A 27,760-nucleotide genomic window follows, 5' to 3' on the forward strand; every position below is an offset into this window, starting at 1 on the left:
GACCATTGACCAGAGCTGTGCACGACCATTGACCAGAGCTGTGCACGACCAGAGCTGTGCACATTGAAATGAGCAGAATTAATATTTTCTGTGAATTCTACACAGAAAGAGACTGTTTTTAAATCAACGAACACGAAGTACTGAAAGCTCTCTCTGGCAGCATCAAATGATGTTCTCATCAACAGTGAACTTGTCATGCTAAATAGTGCCTGCACACACCCCACTTTATGGTGGAAGCTACAGACCTAACATTGATTTCTGTTCCAGTCACAGGCATAAACACCATATATACCACAAATAAAACTGCATAAAGACAACTAAAAGTATGCGTATAGACATTTGTAGACCTACGCCGCAACACTCCACAGCAGACAGCTCAATAGATACTGACAAAAACTGGTGTGCAAAAACAAAAGTGGGTTTCAAATTAGACACTTGTAAAAACATTAGTGAGGCTTGCCACTTGAATCTTAAAGGGTTAGTTCGCCATTTTGCACATTAAGCCCTGTTTTTAGGTAGTCTGGGGTGAATTATAGATGTTCTGATCACAATTTGGACATTTGGTGCTGAACGGAGCATTTAGGTATCCACTGCTGCAGCCCCCCCACCTTTGCATTGAGTCAATGACCACTCAAGCAAACAATCATAAAACGGCATTAAACTTTCGTTTGAAAAGACATGGAACTCACCGTGTGGTCAGTGGTGGACAGCGATAAATTGACCCGAAAATCGCAGCGAAATGTGCTTTCTAACAGTTGTTTTAGCATTTGGTGGACCTATTTTTCCAGACACCGTTGAATAGCAGCAGCAAGACATCCAGCGACATACAGCGCACGGAGTAATACTAGTCAAACCAATACAAATCAATGAAGACGGACAATAATGGTAATATAACTTCTCTGGAAGCGTATTTCGCGGTGATTTTCGAGCCAACGTATCGCTGTCCACCACAGACCACATGGTGAGTTTCATGTCTCTGCAAACGAAAGTTTAATGCCGTTTTATGATTGTTTGCTTGAGTGGTCATTGACTCAACTCTTTCTTCACCTGTGTCCTACACGGTCATCAAGTATAGTTTTATCTGCTGTCGAGCTCTCACACCATATTTAGTCACACAGCTACCAGTTTGTTTTCCTAATTTGTTTTAGATGCCTGACATTTTGCTATTTCTGCTTGTTTTTGGAGCAGCATTTTTTTTCCACTGGCTGCTGAAGTTACTTTATATCAGCGTGATGGAGCGAGCATGTGTGAATAGGCCTCTGCTGGCCAATAGGTTTTCACTGGTGTGCACTAGACACTGCACTAGAAACCATTTAAAAAAAAAAAAAGAAAGAAAAATCACAGTTACAAATGGTGAAGTTTGAGCATTAACTTTTTCTATTTGTTTGGTTTGTTCAGATGCACCTTTGCAAACCGAAGCTGTGCTTCAGTAGACACAGCACTCAAAACAACACACAACTACCTGTGGCAAGTGGGAGAGGTGAAAGCGGTCGTGACAGCGTGGGCGACGGGATTCCAACCCTTTTCTTGTTGTTACGAGAACTGTGAGAGAAGGGAACAAACAGAGTAGAAAACATTTGGTCATGTGATGGGGTTACAAAGATGATCACAAGGAAGTATTTTCCAGTCTGTTATCAATGCAGTAAAGAGCGGCAGTAAATAAAACAGTCACTCTATGAACTGGAATGGTTTCAAGTGATAAGGCAACCACACAAATAACTTATGCTGGTAGAATATATTTACATATATATACCTACATAACATGCACTTGATCTTGCTCATGTATTACTTTTTGCTGATGTACAAGCACTAAACAAACCTTTTTTTTTTTAATGATCTAATACATAGAGTAAGAGAGTGGATTTGTCAACTTATGTTAACTATAGAAAGATTAGTATCCAATAGATATTTGAGAGTAATGGACTATGCAGTATGGTAAAGAAAAACTGTCAAATACAAGTGACATTTCTCTTACCAGAAGTTACCCGAAAAAAATCCTTGTTAAATATAAATTAGCATAAGGCCAAATAATATTTCATCTGTTTCTGCATACCTGCATGTAGGCATTTGAGCATTTCTGGAAACATTGAGTAAGGACTCCATTTTTACAGAGGTTGTCATTTAAATGACAATTTGCCTCTATTTCAGTCGTCTGTGTCTGTGATTGTTCAACCAAAAAGCCGGATGTAATCCCATTCTACTTCCAACCTGGTGATGGCAAAGTCATGTCTCTCTCTCTGGGAGTGACCTAAAATACTTGGGGGGGATGAGACGACAACAGAGCCTGACGTTTCTGGGTCTATGATGAGGCAGACCCAGAGTATGTGGCCCCAACCAAAAAAAGGCTTTAATTGGCAGAGATGCACAGCAACAGAAGAATGGGAGAACTAATAAGTACTTCACAGAACTACTGTAAGAGTATGCCATTTTATTCTTATAAACAAACACTAACACTGAAGTCTGAATTCAAAGAACACCACTGTATCACAACAGCAAACAGCAGTTAGGAGTGATAAGACTTTTATTAGAAACCCCTTCCAGGCAGTCATTTTTACATGATGACGACAGGCCATAGAGGCTTGTGTCTCATGCCTGCTGATAATGAATGGCTGCACTAAGTAGCTGAAGGAGGATGTGAAGAAAAAAGAAAAAAGAAATCTTACCATGCCGAATCTGTTGACTAATATCTCACAAATAGTCATGAGCATATGTAGGCTAATTAGGAAACTACTAAGGGTGGGACGATATGCTTTGGTCACGATTCGATTGTATCCCGATTCTAAGGTGTCGATTCGATTTGTATCACGATTCTTGATAATTGCGATTCTACAAGTATTGCGATTCGATATCATCAGTAATTGCAATTTTCTTCCTCCTTAAAAAAAAAAACAACAAGTTGAATTATACACTTCTAGAATGAATGTCGTTCCCATAAACAATGCACATCAGTCTGTGTCAATAAAATGACATTTATTTCAACTGAGACAAAAAGAGGTACTTAAAGACATGCTATGCAACTTTTTCATGGTCATAAAATTGCTTGGCAATCATCAGTTTGCTTGGCTGACCCGTTCAGATGAAAACGGTGACATTTCCATCTCCATCTGGTGGCCCTAGCCCGAAACAGCACTTGCAACTTTGCCTGTGGCGCCGCGTGCTTTGTTTAGCTCTGGAAGTCTCGCGACACACGAGAGCCGAGAACTACTGCTTCACTGCAGGTCGTAAAGGGCTCTGAGCCGAGCTAGGTAGCCTGAGAGACACACCCTCTCTCCATTAGCTGTCGACGGCTAAATTGAATGCGGTTAGCTTCTAGAGTTGTAATATAGTTTGTAATAGATATCGTGATGGCAGAACCACCACTACTTGCCCGTCTGACCGCTGAGTCGCCCAGAGCCAGCGATTCAGCGGTCAGACGGGCAAGTAGCGGATCCATGCCAACTCGGATCTTTTTAAGTTTCGATTCTGTCTCATGACTTCACAAGCGAGCGCTACAGTAGGCAGCTACAGTAGGCAGCTACAGGCAGCTACAGGCTCGGTTAGCGTGGCTTCATGCATCTTGTACAGTCGTTGAAAAATAATCATTTAGTGATATAGGGAGGGCAAGATCATTCCATGTTGTTTACTTGTAGGTCTAAACTCAGCATTGCCTCACCTAATGCAACCACATTTGTCGCTGTGTAAATGCACACACTAGCTGTTGTGTCTGGCTTTCAGATAAAATGGCATTGAATTATTACTTGACAAAAATAAATGAATGAACTTGTAGCCGTAGGCTGCTCTTTGATTTATCAAAATGAATTGATAAATGGGACAAAAAAAAAAAGGCGAGGCGCATAGCCACTAAACGGCAGAAATGGATTTTTTTTGTTTTTTTTAATAAGTGACTCAAGTGATTCAAGTGGTCCGTATAACTCGAATCCCCTCCTCGAAATGATCCAATCAGCCCGGATTGTCCAAAAGATTCGAGTTAAGCATCTCTACTTCTCCAACTCTCTGCCAGTGTCTTGAAAAATAAACCGTAAATTGCCTCTGGTGGGTTTACGACAGTCTGGCTAGACTGTTGCCTATTTACAACGGAGCTCCCCCTACAGCTTTGGGGTGTGTATTGCATGGTAAACAAACCCCATATTACTGAGCCCTGCTTTAAAGTAATACTATGTAACTTCTCAGTCAACGTCTTCTTCTGTTTCTTCGGTGCCTCTGCCATGATGATCGTACTGACAATGTTGCGCTAGCTTAGCCTTATACCTGGGAGCGTGAGAGGGGTCTATTTGTTTTTGCGGTAGGTGTGCCAGAAAGCAAGTCGAAGTACTTCCGCTCAGCTCCCGGGGCGGTCTAGCAAAGTTACATAGCGCAGTTATTCCAACTCAGACCCCCGAAGGGCATAGGGGACAGGCCAATCGTAATAGTAAAACTCATTCTAGCCGCACAATTTTTTTTTCAAACTGTTATTTTAAGGTAGAAATGTTACATAGTATTGCTTTAACATGTACAGCATTTTTTAAAGTTTACAGTTACAAAATGAATTCAAATGTCCACACAGCACAAATGTGGGCTAGTTTTAACATAACTTAATGTAAGGAATTGATGAAGTTTTTCTGTATGGGAGAAAAATCGATTTTTAAAATCATCCCATTAAAAATCGCGATATGTACATGAATCGATTTTTTCGCCCACCCCTAGAAACTACACTATACGCAAATTCAAAAGTGAAGTCACAATTTTTCTTCCAGAACTTCCCTCCTCAACACCAAATCTAGTATTTTTCAGCAATTGGGGGCAATGGTAACAGATCATGGTGAATGAGTCAGTTGTAATAAACAAAGACAAAAAAAAAAAACAAGAACAAAAAAAGCAAGTGGTCGAAGCCATATTGGGACTGAGGGAGATAAAGATGCCATAATCTTTGATAAGACTGCAATGAGCGAGCTCAGTGACAAGGACGGGCTATGTCCGAGGACATTGAAGGTTAGACCGTAAGGGTAGAATACATTTATATCCCAGCTAATATATATATATATATATATATATATATAACACATCTACAGCACTAACAGTGTTCCTAACCGCATCAGTGCATCGATCAGCACTGGCTCTTTCTGTCGCTTTATGCGACAGCTGGCAACAAACAATGCACCCCGTCTATGCCACAAACACGCCTCTACAACACGCACACGCACCAAGTCTATAATGGCCACGTTTCTCCGTCGGAAACAAAAAACTAGGGCGGATGTAACCGACACATACAGTAACGCACTGTAAGGCTCTTAAACACGACAATACCGTTTGAGCAGGACGCTGATATGAACAATTGAGGTGCTGTGAATCGAATATGCTCAGACTAAACGTTCAACAAACTGTTTGTAGTCAGCGGTGCAGCTAATAACTGCAGCAGGGCCGGGAGTTTATTGGTAGTTTAGTAAAGCTTAGGTCACAGTTGTCTGCATATTTACACTGTGTGTGTGTTTTTAACCAGAAACAGGTTTGAATTCTTTACCCTTTCGATCTTTTCATCATGGCCCCAGTCACAAAACTCGTTTTGTAGCTCGGCAGCACCGTCCAGTAGTAATTTGGGTCAGACATTGTTGGTGATGACCGATAAAGCTAAAACGATGTGAGATTGAATATCTCCTTATTAAAGCGGGGGCATCGTGTTTATTAGTCTCCTTGTGATCGTCTTGTTATTTGCGGGTGGTTAGGCCAATAAACCGAATCCAACAGCGGAAACTCCATTCAGCTGCAGGACAAACTGACCCTGAACTCCTGCTAGGGTAGCTCGGTGGTAACGGTCGGCTGTCACAGCTATATCCATGCTGCTCGGTTCTCCTATTATCAGCAGAATTAGCGAAACGGCTTGTCTTCCGCGAGAAGCAGCGTTACCGAGCAGTGCAATTCGTTCAAATTATAGAGTGATACAAACTTTCCAGCAACAGCACGGGCCATTCCACCGCGCAGCCGCGCGCGCCACAGGGAGGAGGGACTAATGGTGCTTTCAGGAGCTGTTGGAAATAGTGGATGGAATATTACACAAATGAGAGACCCGGCGCTGTGTAAATATTGTATGTAGCCACTTGAGAGCTACAAATAATGGTTTCATGAACACACATCGGGACTACGGAAGAGTATTAGGGCCAGGCATAAGAAAAAATATTTATATTTTGCCTGTCGAGAATAAAGTCGCCATGTCGTTTTCTCGAAAATTCAAATTTATTCTCGAAATTTCTTACCTGACTCCCGCCCTCTGGTTGTGTGAGGAAAGGGAACGCCCCCGCGTGTAGTTGGTAAACGCAGCCAGATGACGTGAGTCAGGTTACGAAATTTCAACTTTATTCTCGAAATTTCGACTTTATTCTCGACATGTTGACTTTAATCTCGACAGGCAAAATATTATTATTTTTTCTTATGCCTGGCCCTAATACTCTTCCGTATCAGGACAGATATATATATATCTATATATATATATATATATATATATATATATATATATATATATATGACATATACAGCAATGATATCCAGGTTAAAGCTGGGTTTTCTTGGAACGACAAAAGGTCTTGAAAGTTGTAATTTGTTTGCATTTACTCATTTATTATGTTGGTGTGTTTTATAGAAATAAAAGAACTGGGCAGATCATCGTCCCGTAAGTTCAAATTGTGTCCTTGCATGATAAACTTCAGCTATCAGTTTTATTAAAACTGAAACAAACATTCTAAAAAACAATACTATATTATATATAATCTTGCAATTTTTAAAAAAGCATGTACACAAATGTTATGTCTAAATAACAGAATAATTCAAGGATCACAAGTTACAATAACAGAAAAGTCAAAATGTGACAGACACCAATTGATTAGACTTACTTAGGCTTAATTGAACATTGCTATGGATTTATTTATTTTTTTTGTCCATGTCAACATTTACAAAGTATGTCATGATTTTGTATACCTTATCAACAGAGAGCAGAGGCCCACTTGCTCTTTTGCTCTCATAGTAAGTTAACCAAGCCCTGTAAGCGATCATAAACTCAGAAATACAAGATCTTAATCAAGCCCTAAAATCTTTGAACTTTTACAGACACACGGCATGCCCAAGTGCCACAAACAGCTTGGGCTTTTAGCTCACTGGCACACTGCTGCCCAAACATTTAGAACTTTTTTACTTTTTTACTATCTTTTGTGATTCAAATATGTTCTCTTTATCGCAGATATTTTGCAGCAGTCTTGCCTTAATCTTCTTTCAGAAGACAGGAAAAGTCCCATATTCTGCACAGAGATTGATGTTATCTTGGCTTTGGTTCCTAACTGAGCAACAAATTCACAAGCAACTTCTTTTGTGCAGTTCACATTCGTCACTGCTCTGATATTAAAATTTGTGTAAGCTGAAATGATAAGCATGTGACCTCTTGATTTTGAACAGGTAAAGACTTGAAAACACACATTACCTGAAGAGGATCACTCCCGTTTGCTTGCTCAGTGCAAATAACTCTGCTGTAGCAAACTGATGAAAACTGACTCAGTCAGAAACTGTGGATTCTTTTAGCAATAAAGAAGAAACCATTTATTTTAATGTTCTGAGATCCAACACAGGTAGTACAAACTTTGTCTTTTTATCTATCATCTAACATGAAAACCTGTCTGAGCATTGAGACTGCTCTGTCTGTCAGGCAAATGAAGAAATTCCTGTCCCGTAGGAGAGCATCGGGTAAATTAATCTTTTTATGAGCATGCACATGAAACCTGACGAGTAGCAGAGATCTGACTGGTCTGGTTTGAGTTGGAGAAAGAGGGAAAAAGGGGGACAGATGCCGACGGGCAGTGCAACAAACAATAATACTTACACATTACCCCTGCGAGGAAGACTCAATTCTTTCTAGAATTAAAAAAAAGAGAAATGATGTATTAATGTAATTTTTCAAAAATCATCTTCCATGCTTGATTTGATAGCATAGCTTTGAAATGCAGTTATCAGCTACTTGCTATGTTTTAGCACAGAGGGATGTTTCATACTTTGGTAAAAGGCCACTTTGCATTGCAAAACATGTTCCTCATAAGGTGACACTTCTCCTTTCTAATATTTTTGTTTGTATGGTTGTGAAAATAGTTTCCTATAAGGAACATGTAGTTCATTGCTCTCACGACGTTTTAAATTCATAAGCTGTTAAAAGCAAAGATTAAAGCAGTTTTTCAGACAGCTGCTTTTTGTCACTCCCCTTGTTTTCCTTTCAGTGCAGTGTAAATATAATTTGCTACAGCATGGCCTAGTTTCTTGAAGAACAAGTGGACCTTGTGGCCATATAATGGCAGGAGTGTGAATTCCTAATACCTCATTGGCTACTGCAGTTGAACTCAGACAACTGTCAAACTATACTTGCCAGTATGGATTTGAAGGTGGCATTTTGAAATATGTTGAGCACAAAATCAGTTTTAGACTACTTATCGCATCCTGTGCATACCTCCAAATCCATCTCAAAAGTGACAAAAAAAAACTAAGTGCGCAAACACATGTAAACAAGGACATTTCTGCTTTGAAACATTGTTTGTTCTCAGACCATGACCATCATGCTAATTATTGGATGATGGCAGAGCTGCACCTGATCTGAGGAGAGAAAGGATGCCAGTTGTTGCTTCTGAAGGGGAACACCCAGTATGGATCAGTGAACATTTCATTTCAAATTCAGTATCTCCTCCTCATAACAGAACACTGATAACTGCAGCTTTCGGCTTAAAATTCACACAAATACACACATGAATGAATTAAGAAAAAACTATTCCCTTTTAGATACAAATCCTGACTAATAAACATGGCACCCAGAATAATATAAAAGAGATTTTTTTTCTGCTAGTCTTTCAGGATCCCTTGGGCTTTTGTGCTCCCATCACCAAGGCAACCAGGCTGTCCAAAGCACCAAGCAAGAGCTTCAAAATAAATCAACAACACATAATTGAAAGCAGATCTGTTTTATAGACCATATATTCCTCTTTTTTTTTTTTTTTTTTTTTTTTGCATTGCTGTGGTCTCATTCGTGGACTCTGATGAACACCCGTCACGGTGATGATGATCAAGCCACATAGTATTTCCCAACGAAGACACAGGCCTAATAAACAAGATTAATTAACAATAAATGCGCCATGGTTCTATTTAATGGACAATCGAAGGCAGACCATCCGTGCACCCGTGGAACGCCTCGTATCGTGGCCAATATCTCATCATGACTATATCATCCCATCCGCCTGGAAACAGCCACAAACGACATCTTCCCTTTTACCTGTAGACCGCGGCGTCTCAGGATGTTCGGCTCATCCATTGTTGAAGATTCGAAAAAGCCCAAAGCTGATCCCCAGGCGGTCAGCCCATAACGTCCCCCGTCCTTTCTCTGATAGAGAATGAACCCAGTCACAGTTCCGCTGCACCGCCACTACTATGCTTCCTGCTCCTCCCCGGGGTGAACTGCACGGCACGGGGACTGAAAGCTGCTCTTAGGAGAGGTGATCACCTGATCCGGGGCAAGGAGTGCACTTAACCTGGTCTAATTAATGAAGTGAGACGGTACCAGAGAGCAAACCTTCTTATTGATGTTTTGTGAATGATTGTCAGACGCCATTGTTGAGTCTAATGGTCTTTTTTTTCAACTGCATCTGATACACAAATAGTTAACGATGGCTTCCCTCACATGTCCCTCCAGGAACGCTTTGGGATTTTTGACCCCACGGTCAGGGGCGATTTTAGGATCTGGTCTTTAGGGGTGCCCAGCCCCCAGTGCTCACAGAGGCACATTATTTCTCACTATTTGAGGTTAACTAGTACATTTATAAATTTTGGAGCCGTATTAGTTTTGCTTTGAGTAGTGTTTTCCCCTACAACATTCAATTTTGACCTCTTCATTTCAAAAGACTTTATATATTGATGATAACTCAACATTTATTGTGGGAGTAAAGAGTTAAAACAAAAACAAATGCTAGAAAATAAATAAGATGGTCACTAAAATAATGCATCCTTGAGCAATAAAAAAGGTGTTTTTGCATAATATAATATTTTAAAAATGTGCTGAGCCAGGGGGTGCCGAGCTATCTCACGGTGGTGCCTTGGCAACACTGAAAATACCCTAGCCTCGCCCCTGCCCATGGTCCTCGCAGTGTCATCACTTAAGTTGTATCGTGGTTACCATAATGCTCTATTCGCCGTAGAACGCGTCACTCCTTATTTCCTCATGATGTGGAACGTGCAGGCTGCTTGTCTCAGTGTTAAGTCAATGCATGTTAGCTGGTCAAATGAATGTCATGTCACGTAACCGCGTGTCTGTGGGAACATCAGCGGCAGGATGCGGAACAATTGAGCTTTGAAGTGGAGCTGAGTAGTAGTGAGTGATCTGCGCCTGCCACCCAGAAGTACCGTGATGTTTTTCCATGCAACAATGGCTCTTCTCTTGTCCTGTGATGTCACATGTCCATTCATATAAGTCAAGGGGATGTGAGCCCTTCCTTGTTCTCTTGTGATGTTCACTGTTTATTTTGAAAGAGCTAAAAGTGAAAACTCTTACTGTCTCAAATCAATTCACTATGTCCAGTAAAGCTGAGCGTCCTGGGTGACTTTTTGGATGGCATGCACTGATGGAAAAATGTATCTCATGGTATTTGCAGAAAAAAGTTAGACAAAGGCTTTAAAGGTAGCACAGACATCTTATTCTCTTTCTGTGTCGATCAGACAGGTTGGTGTAAGGTCCAAGTGTTTTTGTGCATGCTTCCTGTTTTATGTTTGCATGTGCATGTGGTTTGTGTAGCTAGTTTCACAGCTTTCCTTTAAACATTTTTCATGAACAAACAAAGAAACAAGCTAAGAAGCTAAATCTAAAATCATGATAAGCTCTTAACAAGGAAGTGATTTCAACTCGGGCACAACAAGGAAGATGAATTCCCCTGTACTGAAGCTACTGTTGTACTTGTATGACTCACTGTTTTTTTCAAATGAGAAAGAACATCCTTGATTACATGTCCATCTGTGCCGATCACGATATCATATTCTCTACAAGACAGGATATGGATTTTGGAGATAAAGGCACTAAATGTAAAGTCTGGATGTGCCCATAGGTTGTTTTGAAATGGTCCATGTTCATTAGTGATACCAGCCAGGCATGAAAGTCAGTGCTGGACCCTTTTTAAAAGTCATTTCTGTTTTCTTTCACTGACCTTGCTATGGCCTTACTCACCAGTTTTTAAACACTGCAAGGAAAAAGGAAAGAGATCTATGTTTTGTCACATTACTCAAGAGTCGCCCTGTTTATTCATAATATAATAAAATATATATCATATATATAAAAGAGTAAAACATTGATGAAGCAGAGTTAGGTGAAAAATATCGCAAAGACACAAAAGATTATGTTTTAAGTGATTCCATGTGGCATAGTTTCTAAGTTGAAGGGTCAAATTCCAAACATTTGTTTTGAATCAATTAAATCAATAAGAGAGTTTTCAAGAACATTTACATAGCAGCACCAAAATATATTCAGAATCCAGAATGAAATTGTTTTAAAGACTGTATTGTAGTTTTAGGGTCACAAGGGGGCATCATGGAGTTATATGCCAAACTACAGCAACCTGTCTCTGCATGTGCTCCACTTCTGTTTTCTTAAAAGAAAAGAATCTTATGCAAGAATAAATGCACTAAAGGGTAAGGGGGTTGGAGTGAGATTTGAACAAGATTGAATGAAAAGTGTGAAGAACTAATGCTGTCAGAGTGACATGTTTTCTCTCTAGTGGCCATCTTAATATAAAAGTCATGGCTGCCTCTGAATTTTGATCGGGAACAGTTCAATCAAAAATGTTTATAATTCCTAAATTTCTCATCTTAAATATATTTTACAGACACTGGGAGAAGGAGAGAATGATAGTAAAACAGTGCAGGGGCTATTAAGTGAAACATCACAGTAATAGACAATTTGATTTGGATATTCTTTTAGACTTATTCAAACCAAACCCATGGATGAAATTCATACCTAGTACTCAGAAATGTCTCTGTCTCTGAATACAACAAAGCAAATCAAGTCTGACGTTTTTTTGTTCTTGTCATCCATCTCACACAACCAGAGATGAAGAGAAAAGAAGAAACGGAGAGGAAACTGGGAGTCGTTCATGCAGCCGCGGCTATTCAGAGACAACACGGGAAGCCGGGCAGCCTCTCCCATTCTCTGGCGAAATTGCTACATCTTCAATGTTAAATTGACGATAAAACAGTTATTCACAAAACACAAGATATGCCCAATACTGCATTTACTTTCATAACTACAACATGTTGTCCTGTAGCTTAATGAAGTGATTTGTTCAGAAATCGCCGCCGTTCACTGAGGAAATCATGTTGTGAAGCCGCCACTAACAGCCAGGCTTCCGAGCCGAGGGCTGCCCGGCTTCAGGAGGGGGCGGGACAGTCAAGTTTTTTTCTACAATTCTAGGTCATCGTTGGCTAAATCGACAAAAACTCATCACTTCCGAGGCTGCTCGGCATCTCTGGGGTAGATTAGACGTGGGCGTGTCAATATGAGGGGCTGTGTCGGGATGATTGGAGTCAGTGTTTGTCCACCATGAGAGATTCTGTGGCAGCCGAATTTATAAGCGGGGAGAAGCACGCTGGAACTTCAGTCCCAAAGCGGATACGAAAGAGACTGGTTGTCTGTGAAAGTGCTGTCAGAGTTTCACTCATACTTTTAGTTGTTTCTTTCCAGAATTCATGCTGCCCATTCACAAATGTTACCTTTTTTAAGAATACTTACCACCACCATCAAACTCTAAATATTCATTATGACAGGGAAAAATGCTCCACAGATTCTAATCCAGCCACAGATCCAGCCATTTACAGGCCTTAGATTCCATCATACTTGATTTTGGCCTTGCTGTGTGAATTTTCAAAGTCTATACCTTCTTTCTGTGTATTTGCTGGGCATACTTGTCATACTAGACACAGCTATGTTATAACTAATTCTTTTTAACTTTGCTATCTTCTGCTTTGGGATGGCACGAGCCACTACAACCCTGAACGCGTAATATGGGCTTCCCCTGTTTTAAAAGTCAGCAGTCGCCAGTGTTCATGACACCTTAGGCAACAGTATCCAGTTTACATGAGTCATGCTACACCTTTAACACACCAAACTTGACAAGCTAACCTGTCAAAGTACAGGATTGTTTCATCACCTCAGTGACTCAAAGGCCACAATTGTTACATATACTGGTTTGAAGCAGATACTCATCAGAATCTTCTTTACACCTTGAAATACATTTTCACGTATGACTTGACCATTGTAAACTTGTGTCTGGAATGTGTTTAGAGCTTAGACCGAGACAGTGGACAGCCTGAACTTTTGAACAGGCACCACTTGATGGAAAGACATGCAACCATCAGGGTAAGATTTTTTTTTATGGGAGGTCTGTGGTTATTTCAGAGAAAAGCAGAGTCATTCAAGATAATGGTAGACATGCCTCTCTTCCGAACATTTTGAACATGTTGCTAGCATCAAATCCTAGATGTGTTTACATTTTTTAAATACTGTTAAAGTGGTCAATGAAGACATTTGCATTTGCATTTGATTGATGCACTTTTTATAGAACTTTCTAATGGCTTAAGAGTTTTGTTATCTGGTTGATGAAAGGCAGAGAGTTAAAGCATTTTATTGACAATTTTCAAACATAGATGAAAAGAAGTTCCTTATCTGTCAACAGGTAAGAATAGGGTCATTTACACACACAGCCATATAAAAGAGTGGTGAGGCTACTAGTAATTAAGTAGCACACAGAAACCATTCACTGTCAGTAGTGAAGAGTTTCACTTTATACACTGATAACTACTTGGCAGCACTCAGTTGTATAGCTGAAGTCTTAGTATAACATTGTGTTTAGCTCATAGTGTTTCCCATCTATCACTGATAACACAGGAATGCTGTTCTTGGCTCCAAAACAGAGAACAGGAGAGGCTGAGATCATTTTTTTTTTTTGTCTATCTTAATCATGGTAAAAATAGAGTTCAATGTCAGATTCAGTTTGATTGATTTTTCATTCATAGAAATGATTCATCTAGTAGGTAAGATTCATGCTATCTCTGTCTTATCTCTTTGCTTAAGTCTGTCTTTTTTAAACTTAATGGATTTCCTCTTCGGACTGTTTCAAGGAAGGATGGTTGAAATACAGATAATAAACTCTCCCCACCTTCTTCTGTCTTTGTTTATTGTATGCTGTCAATTTAAAATGTACTCACGTCACCTGTTCTTCGACATGAAGTTGACCTATCAGGTTTGAGAATTATTTCAGCTGATTCACTCTTAGGCTCTTTTGGAAATCCGTTCTTTAATCACACTGGGAAGATTTGCAGGCAAGCAGAACTACACAGTCTAAAATTCTATTATAGTATCAAATGTAAAGTATGGAGATGATGCAATTTTACGTAGGAATCTATACAATATTGCATTATTATTACCACTGTGATCAAAGACAGATGACACCACCAAATGTAAAATGTCTATCATTTTACTGTAACTATGTTACGTTGTGTTATGTAGGATGGTTGAAATCATTTTAGAAAATTTCCACTTTTAAAACATGACACAATACTACAAAATATTGCCTCATACTTACATATGGTCCAAGCTGAGCCCATCAGGGGTGTGGCAACACAGAAGCTCTATAAATAAAACCATGTCAAGAATTCTGCTCACAGCATAGACAAACTTTGGCCACTGAGCTGCAGGAATCGCAGAGCAAACCTACCTGGCAGGCTCATCATGTTCTCATCACACACACCCCTTCAACTCATCACCTGCACGCTGCTGCTCCTCATCTCCACATCCGGGGAAAGCCAGCCTCACATGGCCCACAAAGGCACACCTGACATGGACAGAATGGACAAGCAGCGGGTTCTGCTTTTTGATGCAGTGAAGAAGGGAATCCTCAGTTCTTTGGGTATGGACAGAGAGCCCAGGCCAGCTCAAAAGGCCTCACACAGGGAGCTCATGAAGATGTACCAGCTCTACAAGGAAAAACTGAGTGAGATGAGAAGAAACTCAAGCCAGCCTGTGAGAGAGAGCTGGGAGTCTACCATGTCCACTGTGCTCTTTCCAGGTATGTGTGAGACACTTGTTAAACAGGGAAATACTATGAAGAAACAAGTCTAATATTGTCATTTTCCCACTTAAAAGACTGATATCGAATAGAAAGTGAGCAAGTTAAGTTGTGTAAAAAGACCATTGGAAGCCCAGAAAACAGTGCAATTTGAATACATTGTCGCATATTTGGACAAGATCAAATCTGCTGTTGTAGTAATGAATTCTAAGGAATATTCCAGTTGTAAAAAAAAAAAAACCTGTTGCAGGTAAAAAAAAAAAAGTACTAATCTGTGCAGTTCTGTAAATAACTAGAAAAAGAATCTGTAGCCACCAAACAATCGAGAAAAAAACCACATTCCCACAAGCTTGAAGAAATCATGAGCATGAAAGGCACACCTAGAACAGACACCACCTTAATATGTTCTCATCTATGTCACTGACTATGAGCTAACCAATGACAGAAAAATAATAATAAAGACAAGAAAGAAAATATTGATGAGCCTGTGTTCTTTTTTTGTTTTTATTTTTTAGTGAAGCCACTGGAAGTGCTCTGGAGGGGGAGTCACCAAAAGTCAGGTCAGCGCATTCAGTGGTACAGAGCTGTTTTCCAGAAGAATCCAAACATCCAGACTGATATGATCCTAGCACGAGCAGAACTAAAGATTTCCTGGCAAATGTCATATTCATTTAAGATTAAGGTGGGACAAGATATGAAAGTTAAGATCAATGGAAGGAAACACATGATTTCTGCTCCATCGACATTCCCAAACTCAGCATCCAAAACCAATATTTCAGGCACCCAAGATGTAATAATGGACATCAGCTCTGAGGTGAAAGGATGGATAAGGACTGATGATCAGTCACTAGCTGTAGATGTTGGGGTAGTTCAGGGAAAAGAAGATGTACTCAAGCTAAATGCAATCATAACTCTAGAATTGGGCCTAATGCAGTTCTACCCAGCTGAGAGAACGAGGCTGCGTCGCTCCAACAAGGAAGACAATTGCGACGAACGAGGATGGTGCTGCCGAAAGTCAGTTGCTGTGTCTTTCAAAGATATTGGTTGGAGTGACTGGGTGGTGGCTCCAGCCGAATATACAATGCATTTTTGTGACGGCACCTGCCCCCACAACTACAAACCAGCAAGCATGCATACACAGGTCAAGTCACGGTTGCATCTGATTACCAAAGGAGGGACACCGCGCCCCTGCTGTGTGCCAGCAGCCTACGAACCCATGGTACTGATGCACTATGACAGCAGGGGTAAGTTAAAACTGACAACGTTCACTGACTTCATTGTCAGTAAATGTCACTGTGCCTGAGAAAAGAATGTGCTTGTTACAACCTGATCCATCCATGCTGTGTCCCACCTTTTTTCTGTTCAGGGTAGCAGGGTAAAACCTAACCACTCAATCACAGTCCTGTATGTTACATGGTGGGAAAAAAACAAAAACAAAAACAAACCTTAAGGGAGAATTTAGTTTCTTGACTAAATTAAAATGGAAAGTATTTAGTTGTAGCTCAATTAACTTTGATAGTGACAAAAATGTTACTTCTACTGTTTAGACTAAAAAAGAGAATAACATAAAAAGAGTTATTTATTTAATTTGTATTTATTTTCCTACTTGTGTTACTTTGTTGTTGTGCTAAATCAATGTGCATCATTTTCACTTTAACTGCAGTGGATTGTATTGTTTTCCAAAATATTTAATATTTTGCACGTTGTCTTACGAATTTCTTAAATTGAAAACCAGAATAAATAAATCAATTCTGAACTATTTCTTGAATGTATCAGCATGTATATTTTAAAATAAAGTCCCATAATAAAGTATTATTATCTAATCTTTGACATTCATTGGCAGGAATACAATAATCCTTTTTAGGTTAGTAAAGTCAAGGTGTGGCAAAGATACCGGAATGTAATAATATGATAAAGTCTTGTTCAATGTGATGGCCTTGAAGTTGAGGTCACTTTTACCTTGACCAGCAATTTAAGAGTCATTTGATAAAAGGAGTAATGAGTAGCAATGAAGTAAACCCCTGTTAACTGTGTGTCAACTTATAAGAACTCCTTTATGAACTCTAGTTTGTGTTATCAGTGGACAATTTAGAAATCATTTTTCATGACAGATTATCAAAGCTTACCTGTATATTTGCTTCTCAGTGCTGCTGAAATAACTTATTGGAATGTGAGAAATTATTAAGTGTGACTGACAAGAAAAAAAGTTCATATTCCAAAGTGACTCAAAGAAGACACAGCTCAAGGTTACTAAGAATTTACAAAGCACAGAGATGTCCGCTCTATAAAGTAAGTAAACTGATTAGTAGCAAACTTCTCTGAAATGTTTAGTTTAATGACATCCCCACCTCATCCGACTACCTTATAGTTTTTATCTTTAAATGGGTAAAGGTCACTAAAACAGGACCATAACATTGTGCAATTAATATTCTACATTAAAGGGTGGGGTATACTTTCTCATACAAAATAACAAATAAACAGATAAATGAATAGCTGTTTATTCAGAGCTAAAGACACAAATTCTAACCGTTATCAAGCTTCCATATGGTAAATTCAAGGCTCTGAACAGTATATGTGAGGTATCTATCAAGACGTCTGTTTTTAGTCTAAGATACAAAGCACCAATTTATTAACATTAGGTTCTGGTTCAGTTATGATCCTAACACAGCTTAGAAGGAAACCTAACCTACCACTGACATTTACTCCAAGGTTAAAGGAAACTAAATGAAAACAAAAGCAAGGAAAACCAACGCCTCATTGTCTCATATAATCCAAGTCCATCTTCAGTTATTACCCTCTGATAGAAGCACAAAGCTCACTTATCTTTCAGTAGCTTTTATTGTTCTGTTATTTGTTTAGATCTGTTCCGTTGAAGTCAGTTTATCTTGATTTAGTCGTTCCAAATATAAGAAGCATTTAACATCCATCCTGATTGATTCTCCTGAAACAGTGAGATTATTAAAATCACGTTTTTTTCCTTCACTTTTTTTCTCAGTTTTGTTTTTCTTTACTTCCATTTTTTTCTAAAACCAAATAAGATTCACAGAGTGTCCTATTGTCAAAGGACTTTAGAAGAATGTGAGTTCAGTTCTTGTCTTTTTCTTGCTTGAACATGTGTTGCTATGTCTCATTTACATACGTTTCTCCTTATATATCTGACCTTACAAAACTCTCAAGTCGTTCCTGATTTGATTTGAGATTAGATATTTTTAGCATTCAAGCTAAAGTGATGAAATCATTGCAACATGCTGTTCCTCCGGAAATGGTTTCTTAATACAGACTGAATTTTATACATGATCGACTGATCACATTGATCTATAAATAGTCACTTTAAGATGACTAATGTTCCACAAAATAGAATGAATCTTGTTACTTATCGATTTATATACTGGGCGTAAGGGCGTGCATTCCTAGCCTGGCGACGCCATCCTACGTACTTCCGCCCAAAGATTTTGGCTCCGCACATAGTCTGGCCAAATCCCCCTACCTCGGTTCGCTCAGTGTTTTGCCAATCAGCAAACAGTTGCGAGTGGTGACGCAGAACTCACGCGCGGAGTCCATTGTAGTCCATATAATTGTAGTTCAACCGCAGCGGAAATAAACATGGCGACGGAAGAACGCTAGAAGCTATCCATGAAGTTGTCTCAACTCTGGAGATCATTACACAATTAAAACGAGAGCAAGAGGAATGCCTCGTCAATTTTGTTAGTGGCAAGGATGTCGTAGCTCTCCTTCCAACTGGCTTTGGGAAAAGTTTGATTTATCAAATGGTACCGGTATAATGAAAGTGGATGTGGGAAGCGTGATTCGCGAGCTAGAGCCTCGCGAGAGTAAGCATGAACCTCGGCGCATAACCAACGTCATTTCTAAACATTATGATTGGTTAAGGGAACTCCGTTACTCCAATGAATTTAAGTTGCTGGGTAAGGTCCCGCCCTCCATGGAAACGGATTCCTCTTGGGTTTTCCCAGACTGTTTGACAGAGTCAACAGTCGGCTTTCGCCCAGGCTAGTGCATTCCCCAAATGGAGTTTGTTTATAAATGTTATCTTCATGTTCATATACCTCTTTGTGACTTTTCAGTGAATTAAAAAGTCATTTTAGTTGCAGATTTCTTTTAAACACTTTAACTATGCAAAGGCAACAATATTAAAAAAAATGTCTATGCTACTGAATGGTACATCAAATGAAGGGCAAAAGGAAAATTTGCCAGTATTAGGAAAAGAATCGAAAAATACAGTACAAGTGTGACTTTATACACTGGCTACAGTTATCTTTAATGTCAAAACAAACATGATGCGTGAATAATCAAGAGAGTATCGTAAAACAATCCAATCTAATTAGCAAACTGATTACCTTGGACTGCATTCATTTCTGGATGTATCTGTAACATTTACAGCAGAAATGCTTGAAGAAAAAAGCTCCATTATTATCTGATAAACTCATAGATAGCAGAACATGAGCAACAGCCAATTCCCCTTACTTGTTTAACATTTTCTGTTTATAGTTGGTATGCAATCAGAGAGCAGCAGCATTACTCCGTCATGTCATTAAATACATCTATACCTCAAAGCAGTCAATAATGGTCACAAGGTTTCCAATAAATTGAGCAAAATATTAAAGCATCAACACAAATGTGTCCTACGATGAATCTGGCACAACATACACATCTTCTTCTTGGGAATCTTGTATATTGGAGTTAAATGCCGCATCATTGCTGTATATTGCATCATCTATTGGGTCGCACTGTAAGTACAAATCCTCTTCAGGTTGAGCAGGTAACCTTTGGAGAGACAGTAAAGGTAGCAGATGATGTTTCCATGAGCAAGTTCTACGCTGCTTAAACAACATCATATTACAAGGCAAACATTGTGCAAACTGGGCAAATTTGCTTCAACTTGTTTCTATTCTTGCTCAGAGAAAAATTCCAGCACTGAGTCATCAGCTGCCACATTTGATTAGTCAATTTTGAATTTTTTGAGAAAAAACAGAAGAGCGGAGAATTATTTTTAGATATCAAAAAGTTAGGTCCATATATGACAGCAGGATTGTGCAAAATGAGGAAACTTAAACACCATGTTGTAGGTTTCTCTCGCTCTCTCTCAAGCACACGCACACTCACTGACAAAATGTTTCCTCATTTACCTCCATTTTGACCTGCATTAGACTGCGGCCGCAAGAAGAATTAGATAATTGGTGCATCTTACCTGCTCTGGTTTTCAGCTGGCTTTTTGTAAGCAGCAGGTTGAACTGTCAGGTTTTCGTAGATGGGTGTCTGTACCATTGACTGCTCCCTTATAATGGTACTCTGCCTGTCAGGACGAGGAGTCCCAGTACAGGCCTCCTTATCTTGGCTTTGACTTTGTCTAAACTGCACCAAAATCCTGATTTTACCCCAGAATTTGTAAACAATCACACCAGCTATGACTACAAGGACCACAAAGAACAGTGTAAGCCCCGCAGCAAGACCTGCCGGGGAGCTGCGTGGCAAACTAGAGTCGGTTCCATTTCCCTGGACAAAAGTCCTATTTACAACCATGATCTGTAATTATGAAAGATACAGAATTATTCTAAGGAATTATGGGATGACACTGCACACAAAAGTTTAAGTCAAACGACAATGTTGGAGTGACATTCGTTGCAAGCTGAGATGTGCAAAATGTATAAAGTGGTTTCAGCCATGTGGTTATGCTTATTTATAAGACCTCCACACAAATAGAAAATAGCATACTCTTTGTCAGTTGATTTAATCCATCAAAAATCTAAAAAGAGTAAACATATCTTTTTAAGAAATTCAGATAATGAAGATATTATCTAAGCCAAGTCAAACACATTTCTGGGCAGAGTTTAGGTAAACAAGAACTTTGATCTTACCAGGCAAGGCTTCAAGCGTTATTGGTCAAAGTCTGTGTAGCAAGTGAAGACATGGAACCTTTTCTGTTAAACCTCATACTTGCAACAGAGAAGTTCCCTTTTTCTGAAATGATGAAACTGGCCAAAAGAGCTGAAACCAGAATATTTCCGGTAAAAAGCTCAAGCTGAAAAAAGATAGTTGCTGACAAGTTGTGAATTTGTTTAGTAGCAAACTCTGTGACTCCAACAACAAAAATCCCAACATGAAACAACTTTAGCTTGACTGAAATAATTCTGAGCAGTAGGAAATTTTGATTATGTTTGTTTTTATTCATTTATTTTCAATCACATCACAACTTTTAATCTGTGCAATGCCATCCATACTCACGTCTCAAGGTTTTTAGCTGTGTGCATATTTGCTCCCCATAGGACCCCATAAATTTCATGGTCTTCCAGCTTTCAGACCACACAAATATTGACAGATAAGCCCACCTTTAGTTCACCCAAAATGACTCCCACAAACACAAGCAGGAGCACAGCTAATCTTGTTGATTAGTTTAAAAAGACCTTGGTCACTCTCTTTGGCAAGTCCCCAGTATACAGAGTATACTTGTGCTGTATGCTGCATTCCTCTGCTCCATTCCAATCCTACATCTTTGGTATGTCAAGAGAATTACTCAAAAACTGTAAACTGTTTGCCCTTGGAATAATTGTTAAGCTGATTTCAAACAACCGCACGTTTGTCACCACATTCAAATAAATAAAAGTGTCAGTGTATGTGAGAGACAGTACTTCACACCAATACTTTCAGTTTCTTTCACCCTCTTACTTTTTAAGAGATCCTACCCAGTTTATTGGGCTGCAAGAAAAACAACTCTTACCAAAAGACTTTGCGTGGATATTCATTGTACCCAGATGATGCATTTGAAAGATTTGGTGATACCGGACTTTCTGTCCGGTGCCAAAAGAAGTCAAATGTTTTCACATATTTTCCCACCAAGACAGATCTGATTTCTGCTGTCTTAGCCTCTAAATTGGCTTCCTGTTCAATTTAAAATAGATAGATTTAATTAAAAATGGAATAATTTAAGATTCTTCTTACAAAGCCCTCAATGGCCAAGCTCTATATTCCTTAAAAGGTCTCGTCATTTCGTGTCACCCCACAAGAATTCTTTGCTCTCAGAGAACATGTCTGCTATTTCCAGAATTTCCAAGACCAGAATGGAAGGCTCCTATCCTGTGGAACCTCTTCCCAGTTTGAACATAGTACTGAGATACCATTTTGGCTTTTAAGACTATAACATTTCCCTTTGGAGGAGCTTTCACCAAATGAGTTGATCTTTCTGTTCATTATATATTTTTTCCTTGTATTTACATGTTGGCTTTTGCTGTTCTTACTGATGTTAATATTTCACTGGTATTTGCATATCAGTTTGTTATTTTTATTTTTTTAGTCACTGGCTCTAAGGCTACTGCAAGAAGATACTGCCCTACATAAAATCAAACTCTCTGCCAAAGACTTATAAGAAGATATTCAGTAACTTGATGAAAACACTGAAGGACCTAAGCATCATCAGGAGGTATCTGCTCTGTCCCTTCTCGTATAGAGCCTCAGTATTGCCTTTTCAGTTCAGTCTGTTGTCCTCCACCACCTCCACCGTCTCACTTAGGACTGAAATAGTGTATGTAATGTAAAAAAAGTACAGTCCCTCACAGTGCTCTTGTGCGTCTAACCACTTCCTCAGGCACACAACCCTTCGGTAAAACAAATTGTGATCTGTCTGTCAAGTAATCAATAATCCAGGAAATATTCTCCACCTGTGTTCTCTGGAGTTTCTCACATGGCAGTGCTAAATACATTGGAGAAATCGAAGAGCATGTTCACACAGTGATGCCTGTTTTGTCTAGAAGAAAGTGGGCCAGCTGAAGCATGTAGATTATGTTGTCTTCTGCTCTAACTCCAGGCTGATAAACGAACTGCAGTGGGGCTTGAAAAGTGCTTACTCTCTTGTGGAGGTAAGTCAATAACAGCCCAACACCTCCATGATGTGGGATGTTAGGGCAACAGATCTATAGTCATTGAGTCATATTCAGTATTATTTTTCATATTTATGACCAAACCTGAAAATCCCAAATTCCCAATATAAGGACAAACAATAAGTTTGACTGTCACTACCAGTTACAGACACAGGAGGTCTGACTCAGCAGGGGGCAGAACTAAACTCGGTAGTTAGTTTATGATGACCTTTGCCTCCCCCTGCAGTCAGGCATTGTACCCACATGCCGAACACATGATAATATGGCATAATTAACATTCCAGCTCAGGCACATTTCATATAGAATTTTTTTATGCTTTTTAATTTTTAGTAGAATTGTCAAGGCAAAAGTTTGTGGCAAGGTTAAATACCTTGAACTACATGGTTCATTAAAATTCTGCATTTCAAAAAGGAGGATGGACATTTTTTTTCAGAAAAAATTTATAGAATTCTATTGCTTTAGAGGACTTTAAACTCAGAAAAATATTACAAAATCCTAATATCATCAGTAAACATATGACTAAAGTCAGATAAACATTATGCTTCAGGTCAGAGCTGGTGTTGGCAGCACAAAACTATCATACAAAGGATAGAAGCATGTAAATGCACAAAAAAATGTTGTCAATTGATTTACAACGGAAGTGTTCTATGTTCTTACTGATATTTGAAAAAAGCCAAATGTCACAGACTTAAAGAAGGAAACTGCAACAATAGGCAGTCACTCAATACTTTACAGTTTTATCAACTTCTGCACATCAACTTTCAGGTTGAACTGAAAGGAAGTAAAACTTTCCATCTTTACTGCACTGAGTGAGAGATTGCTGCTGGCCATCTTTTCTTGTTACAGACACAGGTTTGCTTTAGATAAACATTAACATTATCGGACTGACGCCAGCTGGATCCACAGATCTCCCTCAAAATATGGCTCTCCTCAATTTTAAAAGGCCTTTACAAACAACCTTAACTTCAAGCATTTTGCCTCTGGAAGTTTGTTCAGTGATAACACAATAATCCTGTGCACACAGTCCCTCTTTCCACCTGTCCTGGAGTTGCTTCCTTTACACTGTTGCCATGGTAACTTTACAACTGAATAACACCCTCCTTATTGGCAGGTGAAACAGCTCCACTGAGCTTTCAGTGTCTGAAAATACAATTATTCTGTGGTATGTGGCCAGAACGCAAACTTTTACTTTTTAATCTTTTGCCTATTATAAATCCAAATTGACAACTAAGTTTTCTTTTTCTTTTTCTTTTAAATCAATTTTTCTTTTTCTTTTTCTTTTTTTACAGCTGAACTTACCTGGTTTGTTCCTGGCAGTTTGCTGTTGCTGCAGTAGGCCTAACTAAAACAGTAAAATACTGCTTAACATGGGGGGCGTTATTTTCTATATACTTTGTGCTTTGATGCGTGAGGCTTGAGTTGACTGGACTTAAACATCTGACTGAAATACCGCCGCTTCCATTCACGTGTTTACAGCAAGGAGTGGTTTGTGTTTTATGAGTAAAAAGATATAACAACAATAATAAAAATGATAGAAATAATGATAATTACAAACACACACACACACACACACACACACACACACACATGCATACATGCATACATTTTCTATACCCCCTTAATACAACTCAGGGTCGCGGGGGGCTGGAGCCTGCAGCTATCATTGGACGCTAGTCCATCATATATATACACTGGATATATATAATATATATGTATATATTTATGTGTGTAGGCTATTTCACACACAAATTCAGGTCTCAAGTTGTTCCGCAGTCCAGATGTGCATTGCGCCTCCACAACACGCCCGCGCAGCAACGTGAGCACGCCTCACCAAAGGAGATTTGTCAAGTCAGCCAGAGACAACCCAAAATGTACCGGAAACTTGTGACTGTGAGCGTTGAAATAAAGGCACTCCCTTATTCGCACAACCGAGAGACTGACACGCAACAGAGCAAATGATCGTGTCCCAAACTCAACTGTGCGCGCTGCTTGAGTGAGTGGACAAACCGTGATGAGTATTTTCACAACTGTAGGCCATGTCTGTAGAATGGCTCGGTTTACTGAGCAGGTGAGAGTGGCGACGGCATACAATGTGAGGCCATCTCTGGAGAGCTGACTGAGGAATAGACAGCAATTCCTCAGAACTATGTAAGACATTATTGTGACATCACGAGGAGGTGTGTTAAAGCTGGAGCCAAAGGAGGGCCCACTAACACAACGGATGCATTCTGTGGTGTGTGGTGCACTGAGGTATATTCGTCATTTCGACCCTGTTTTTGGTCTTTTTAAACAGCCTGCCCATCAAAGGATTAACACCTTGTTTTAGAAAACAATAACGTAAACGTGACCCAATGGTATTTTGCTAATTGTCCCATAACTTCTGCTGATCCACGATCCATTATGGAATTAGTAAAGGCAGCTGCTACTAGGAAGTCAGATAATGTTATCTCTTTGCCCTCTAATTCAATTCAATTCAATTCATTTTTATTTATATAGCGCCAAATACAACAAATGTCATCTTAAGGCACTTAGATAATAAAGTCAAATTCAAGCCAATTGGAATTCAATTAATTGTAATCATAATTATTCATAAAATAACCCAATTCGTTCAGAGCCAATTCAAAAACAATTTCCTAGCTAAGGAAACCAACAGATTGCGCTGAAACTCTAAGAAAAGTCTAAATGACTTGCAACACGTCTGAATTTGATGCACTTCAGAGATGTTTGAAAGTGGGTCTGCCTTATACCAGGGTTCACCAGGCAGTACAACCCTGGATTTATTCCATGCTATTCAATCATGCAATCTGCTGGTATACCAGAGCAGGGATTATATGAACCTTTTAGTCCACCGACGGATAAAACGAGTTTACTCTTGGATACGCTGGGGATCTCTAACCGGAAGTAGCATATCCATACACAGTATAACTTGACTCAGACCATTGAAGGAAAAGGGAGCAGAAGAGCGAAACATGGCGACTTCGAACAATCCACGGAAATTCAGCGAGAAAATCGCTTTACATAATCAGAAGCAAGCAGAGGAGACAGCAGCCTTTGAAGAAGTGATGAAAGACCTCAGCATTACTCGGGTAACGACACCACTTCTTGCTGTTTGCGCTTTCTTTTCTGTTGTGAGCGAGCTGTCAGCTATGTGTTCGCAGCGCGGCGGCAGCACGCATCCAGGGCAGAGCTGGTAAACAATAACAAACCGTGCAGCTGGAGCCCTCCTTTAAAACCAGTGACAGTGCGCGGCGCTGCCAGGGGGCATCGGTCCTTCAGTGCTGATGTGGATTGCAGGGACCCTCGTCCTCAAAAAGTTATTACATTTCCATTTTTGTCCCACGCCAATGGGAAGCAAAGGGGCGTGCATATACCTGTTTGACAGCGCGCCCAACCGTAGGCTACAAGGTTTTATTTTAATATCGTAATCAGTTTCAAATGTGATTTGACAGAATTATTAAATCCAATGAGATACAAATGAACATATTTTTGTATTGAATAATTTGTGATACATGGAATATGCATGGTATTGGGATATGGAGAGGCGTGTGTTTCTGTGCACCGCGGCTTTGCGAACTTGTCTGACAGGTCTTCAGGCCTTTGTACACTGATGTATAACAGGCATTCACGCCAAAAAAGAAGGCCATCAGATTATGTGGAATTAAGCCATACAAAACAAATCCTATAGGCTACGGGGAGGCAGGACTTCAGCAGAGCTTTCACCATTGCTGAGTGGAGGCAGGGTCTTCGAAATAGACACTGATCTTAATTATTTACCATGCGCGACATTGTAATTGTCAAGACATAGGCTAATCTATTCACCGGGTCCCTTTTGATATGCCGCCTCCACTTGGCCATTGTAGCAATCCTAACCCATGTTCCAATAAATTTGTTTTTTAATCTTTTTATCAAGAATAGTAGAGAAATTACAATTGAACATTCCTACTAATAAAAATCTTAAATGAAAAAGTTGTGAATTATTGCTTGTAAACGTTAGTATCTCTGGTACTTTTATTTGTAGTCTTGAAGTATATCATGACAGATGTTGTTTTTTTTCTTCCTCTTATCTACCAATTACTGCAATAAGTGTTACATTTGTGCTTTATAAATCAATGGTGTCAGAATTTTTCGTATGTTTTGAAGGAGGTATTTCTTGGGATGCATGTGTAGACTGGTTGGTCTAACGTGATGTAGCTCTAAGATATGTCAGAAACTCTTGTCTGAGCCACAGTTTGACCTGCTAGCCTTTGGTTTAGTGCTTCACCCTCATTTGCCTTCATTCTCCATTTGATTTTCTGTTACGGTACATCTGTACATGACTTGTAGTTAGAAAGATTTCGATTGGCCTTTTGGCCACCTCATGTTCTGGATGTGGTTCAGCATGTAATCCCTTGCTGCAGGGTAGGTGTTCATGTAGTTAAAGAAATAAACCCTGATGTCAGAGGCACAGCCCAAATACACTATGATGCAGGCGTAATAATTGTTATTATTAAATTTTCTGCCCTGCCAACAGTGAGCAGTGAGCTTGCATGGGTCAGTTTAATTGAATGGTAATGGACTCTCCAATGGAAGTTTTAAAAAAATGTGTTCATTTTTAAATAAGCACCTTTTACATGTTGCTATTGGACAGTCACATATGCAACAATCAGCAAATATTGATTTATTTGTGAGATGCTTTTCTTCCACTGCGAGTGCTATACCATCTCTGCACACTCAAGAAGTTATTAGATTGACATTTTCACTGCACTGTAGATGTCATTGCAGTCTGCAGTGATTTTT

At 39.4% G+C, this 27,760-nt stretch overlaps 3 protein-coding genes and 1 long non-coding RNA gene across 12 annotated transcripts in view; 2 read left to right on the forward strand and 2 right to left on the reverse strand.

Moving 5' to 3' along the window:
- mast3a (microtubule associated serine/threonine kinase 3a) overlaps nucleotides 1-9,477 on the reverse strand; it is a 31,355-nt gene extending 21,878 nt beyond the window's left edge. For 5 of the 7 annotated variants that reach the window (XM_075484133.1, XM_075484132.1, XM_075484129.1 and 2 more), the window contains exons 1-2: nucleotides 5,498-5,914; nucleotides 1,463-1,542 (exon numbers count right to left, since the gene is read on the reverse strand). In XM_075484133.1, coding sequence (XP_075340248.1) covers nucleotides 1,463-1,542; nucleotides 5,498-5,583 — 166 coding nt within the window. In that variant the 5' untranslated portion in view covers nucleotides 5,584-5,914. The other 2 variants (XM_075484131.1, XM_075484134.1) reach the window with 2 other exon arrangements.
- Nucleotides 9,478-14,696: 5,219 nt separating this feature from the next.
- gdf15 (Growth differentiation factor-15) lies at nucleotides 14,697-16,782 on the forward strand. Its single transcript, XM_075484125.1, has 2 exons — nucleotides 14,697-15,095; nucleotides 15,611-16,782. The coding sequence occupies exons 1-2, from the start codon at nucleotides 14,759-14,761 to the stop codon at nucleotides 16,396-16,398; spliced, it is 1,125 nt and encodes a 374-aa protein (XP_075340240.1). The 5' UTR covers nucleotides 14,697-14,758; the 3' UTR covers nucleotides 16,399-16,782.
- Nucleotides 16,783-19,243: 2,461 nt separating this feature from the next.
- On the reverse strand, nucleotides 19,244-21,404 carry LOC142398434 (uncharacterized). 2 transcript variants are annotated; one of them, XR_012772795.1, is made up of 4 exons: nucleotides 21,336-21,402; nucleotides 20,969-21,098; nucleotides 20,302-20,636; nucleotides 19,244-19,877 (listed from the first exon to the last, which is right to left on the reverse strand). It is a non-coding gene; the product is annotated as an uncharacterized LOC142398434 (long non-coding RNA). The 2 variants fall into 2 exon arrangements; XR_012772794.1 differs by having other exon boundaries at nucleotides 19,245-19,877; nucleotides 20,969-21,404.
- Nucleotides 21,405-25,918: 4,514 nt separating this feature from the next.
- crtc1a (CREB regulated transcription coactivator 1a) overlaps nucleotides 25,919-27,760 on the forward strand; it is a 28,012-nt gene continuing 26,170 nt past the window's right edge. For both annotated transcript variants that reach the window (XM_075484123.1, XM_075484124.1), the window contains exon 1: nucleotides 25,919-26,070. In XM_075484123.1, the coding sequence (XP_075340238.1) occupies nucleotides 25,954-26,070 (117 nt within the window). In that variant the 5' untranslated portion in view covers nucleotides 25,919-25,953. The remainder of the gene's footprint in view (nucleotides 26,071-27,760) is intronic.

The sequence above is a fragment of the Odontesthes bonariensis genome, chromosome 14 (genome assembly GCF_027942865.1).
Source record: "Odontesthes bonariensis isolate fOdoBon6 chromosome 14, fOdoBon6.hap1, whole genome shotgun sequence".
NCBI classification, from domain to species: domain Eukaryota; kingdom Metazoa; phylum Chordata; class Actinopteri; order Atheriniformes; family Atherinopsidae; genus Odontesthes; species Odontesthes bonariensis.

Coding starts and splice junctions, on each gene's coding strand:
- gdf15 (XM_075484125.1), top strand. CDS start 14,759: ATGTTCTCATCACACACACCCCTTCAACTCATCACCTGCACGCTGCTG. Junction 15,096..15,610: donor GTCCACTGTGCTCTTTCCAG/GTATGTGTGAGA, acceptor TTTATTTTTTAG/TGAAGCCACTGGAAGTGCTC.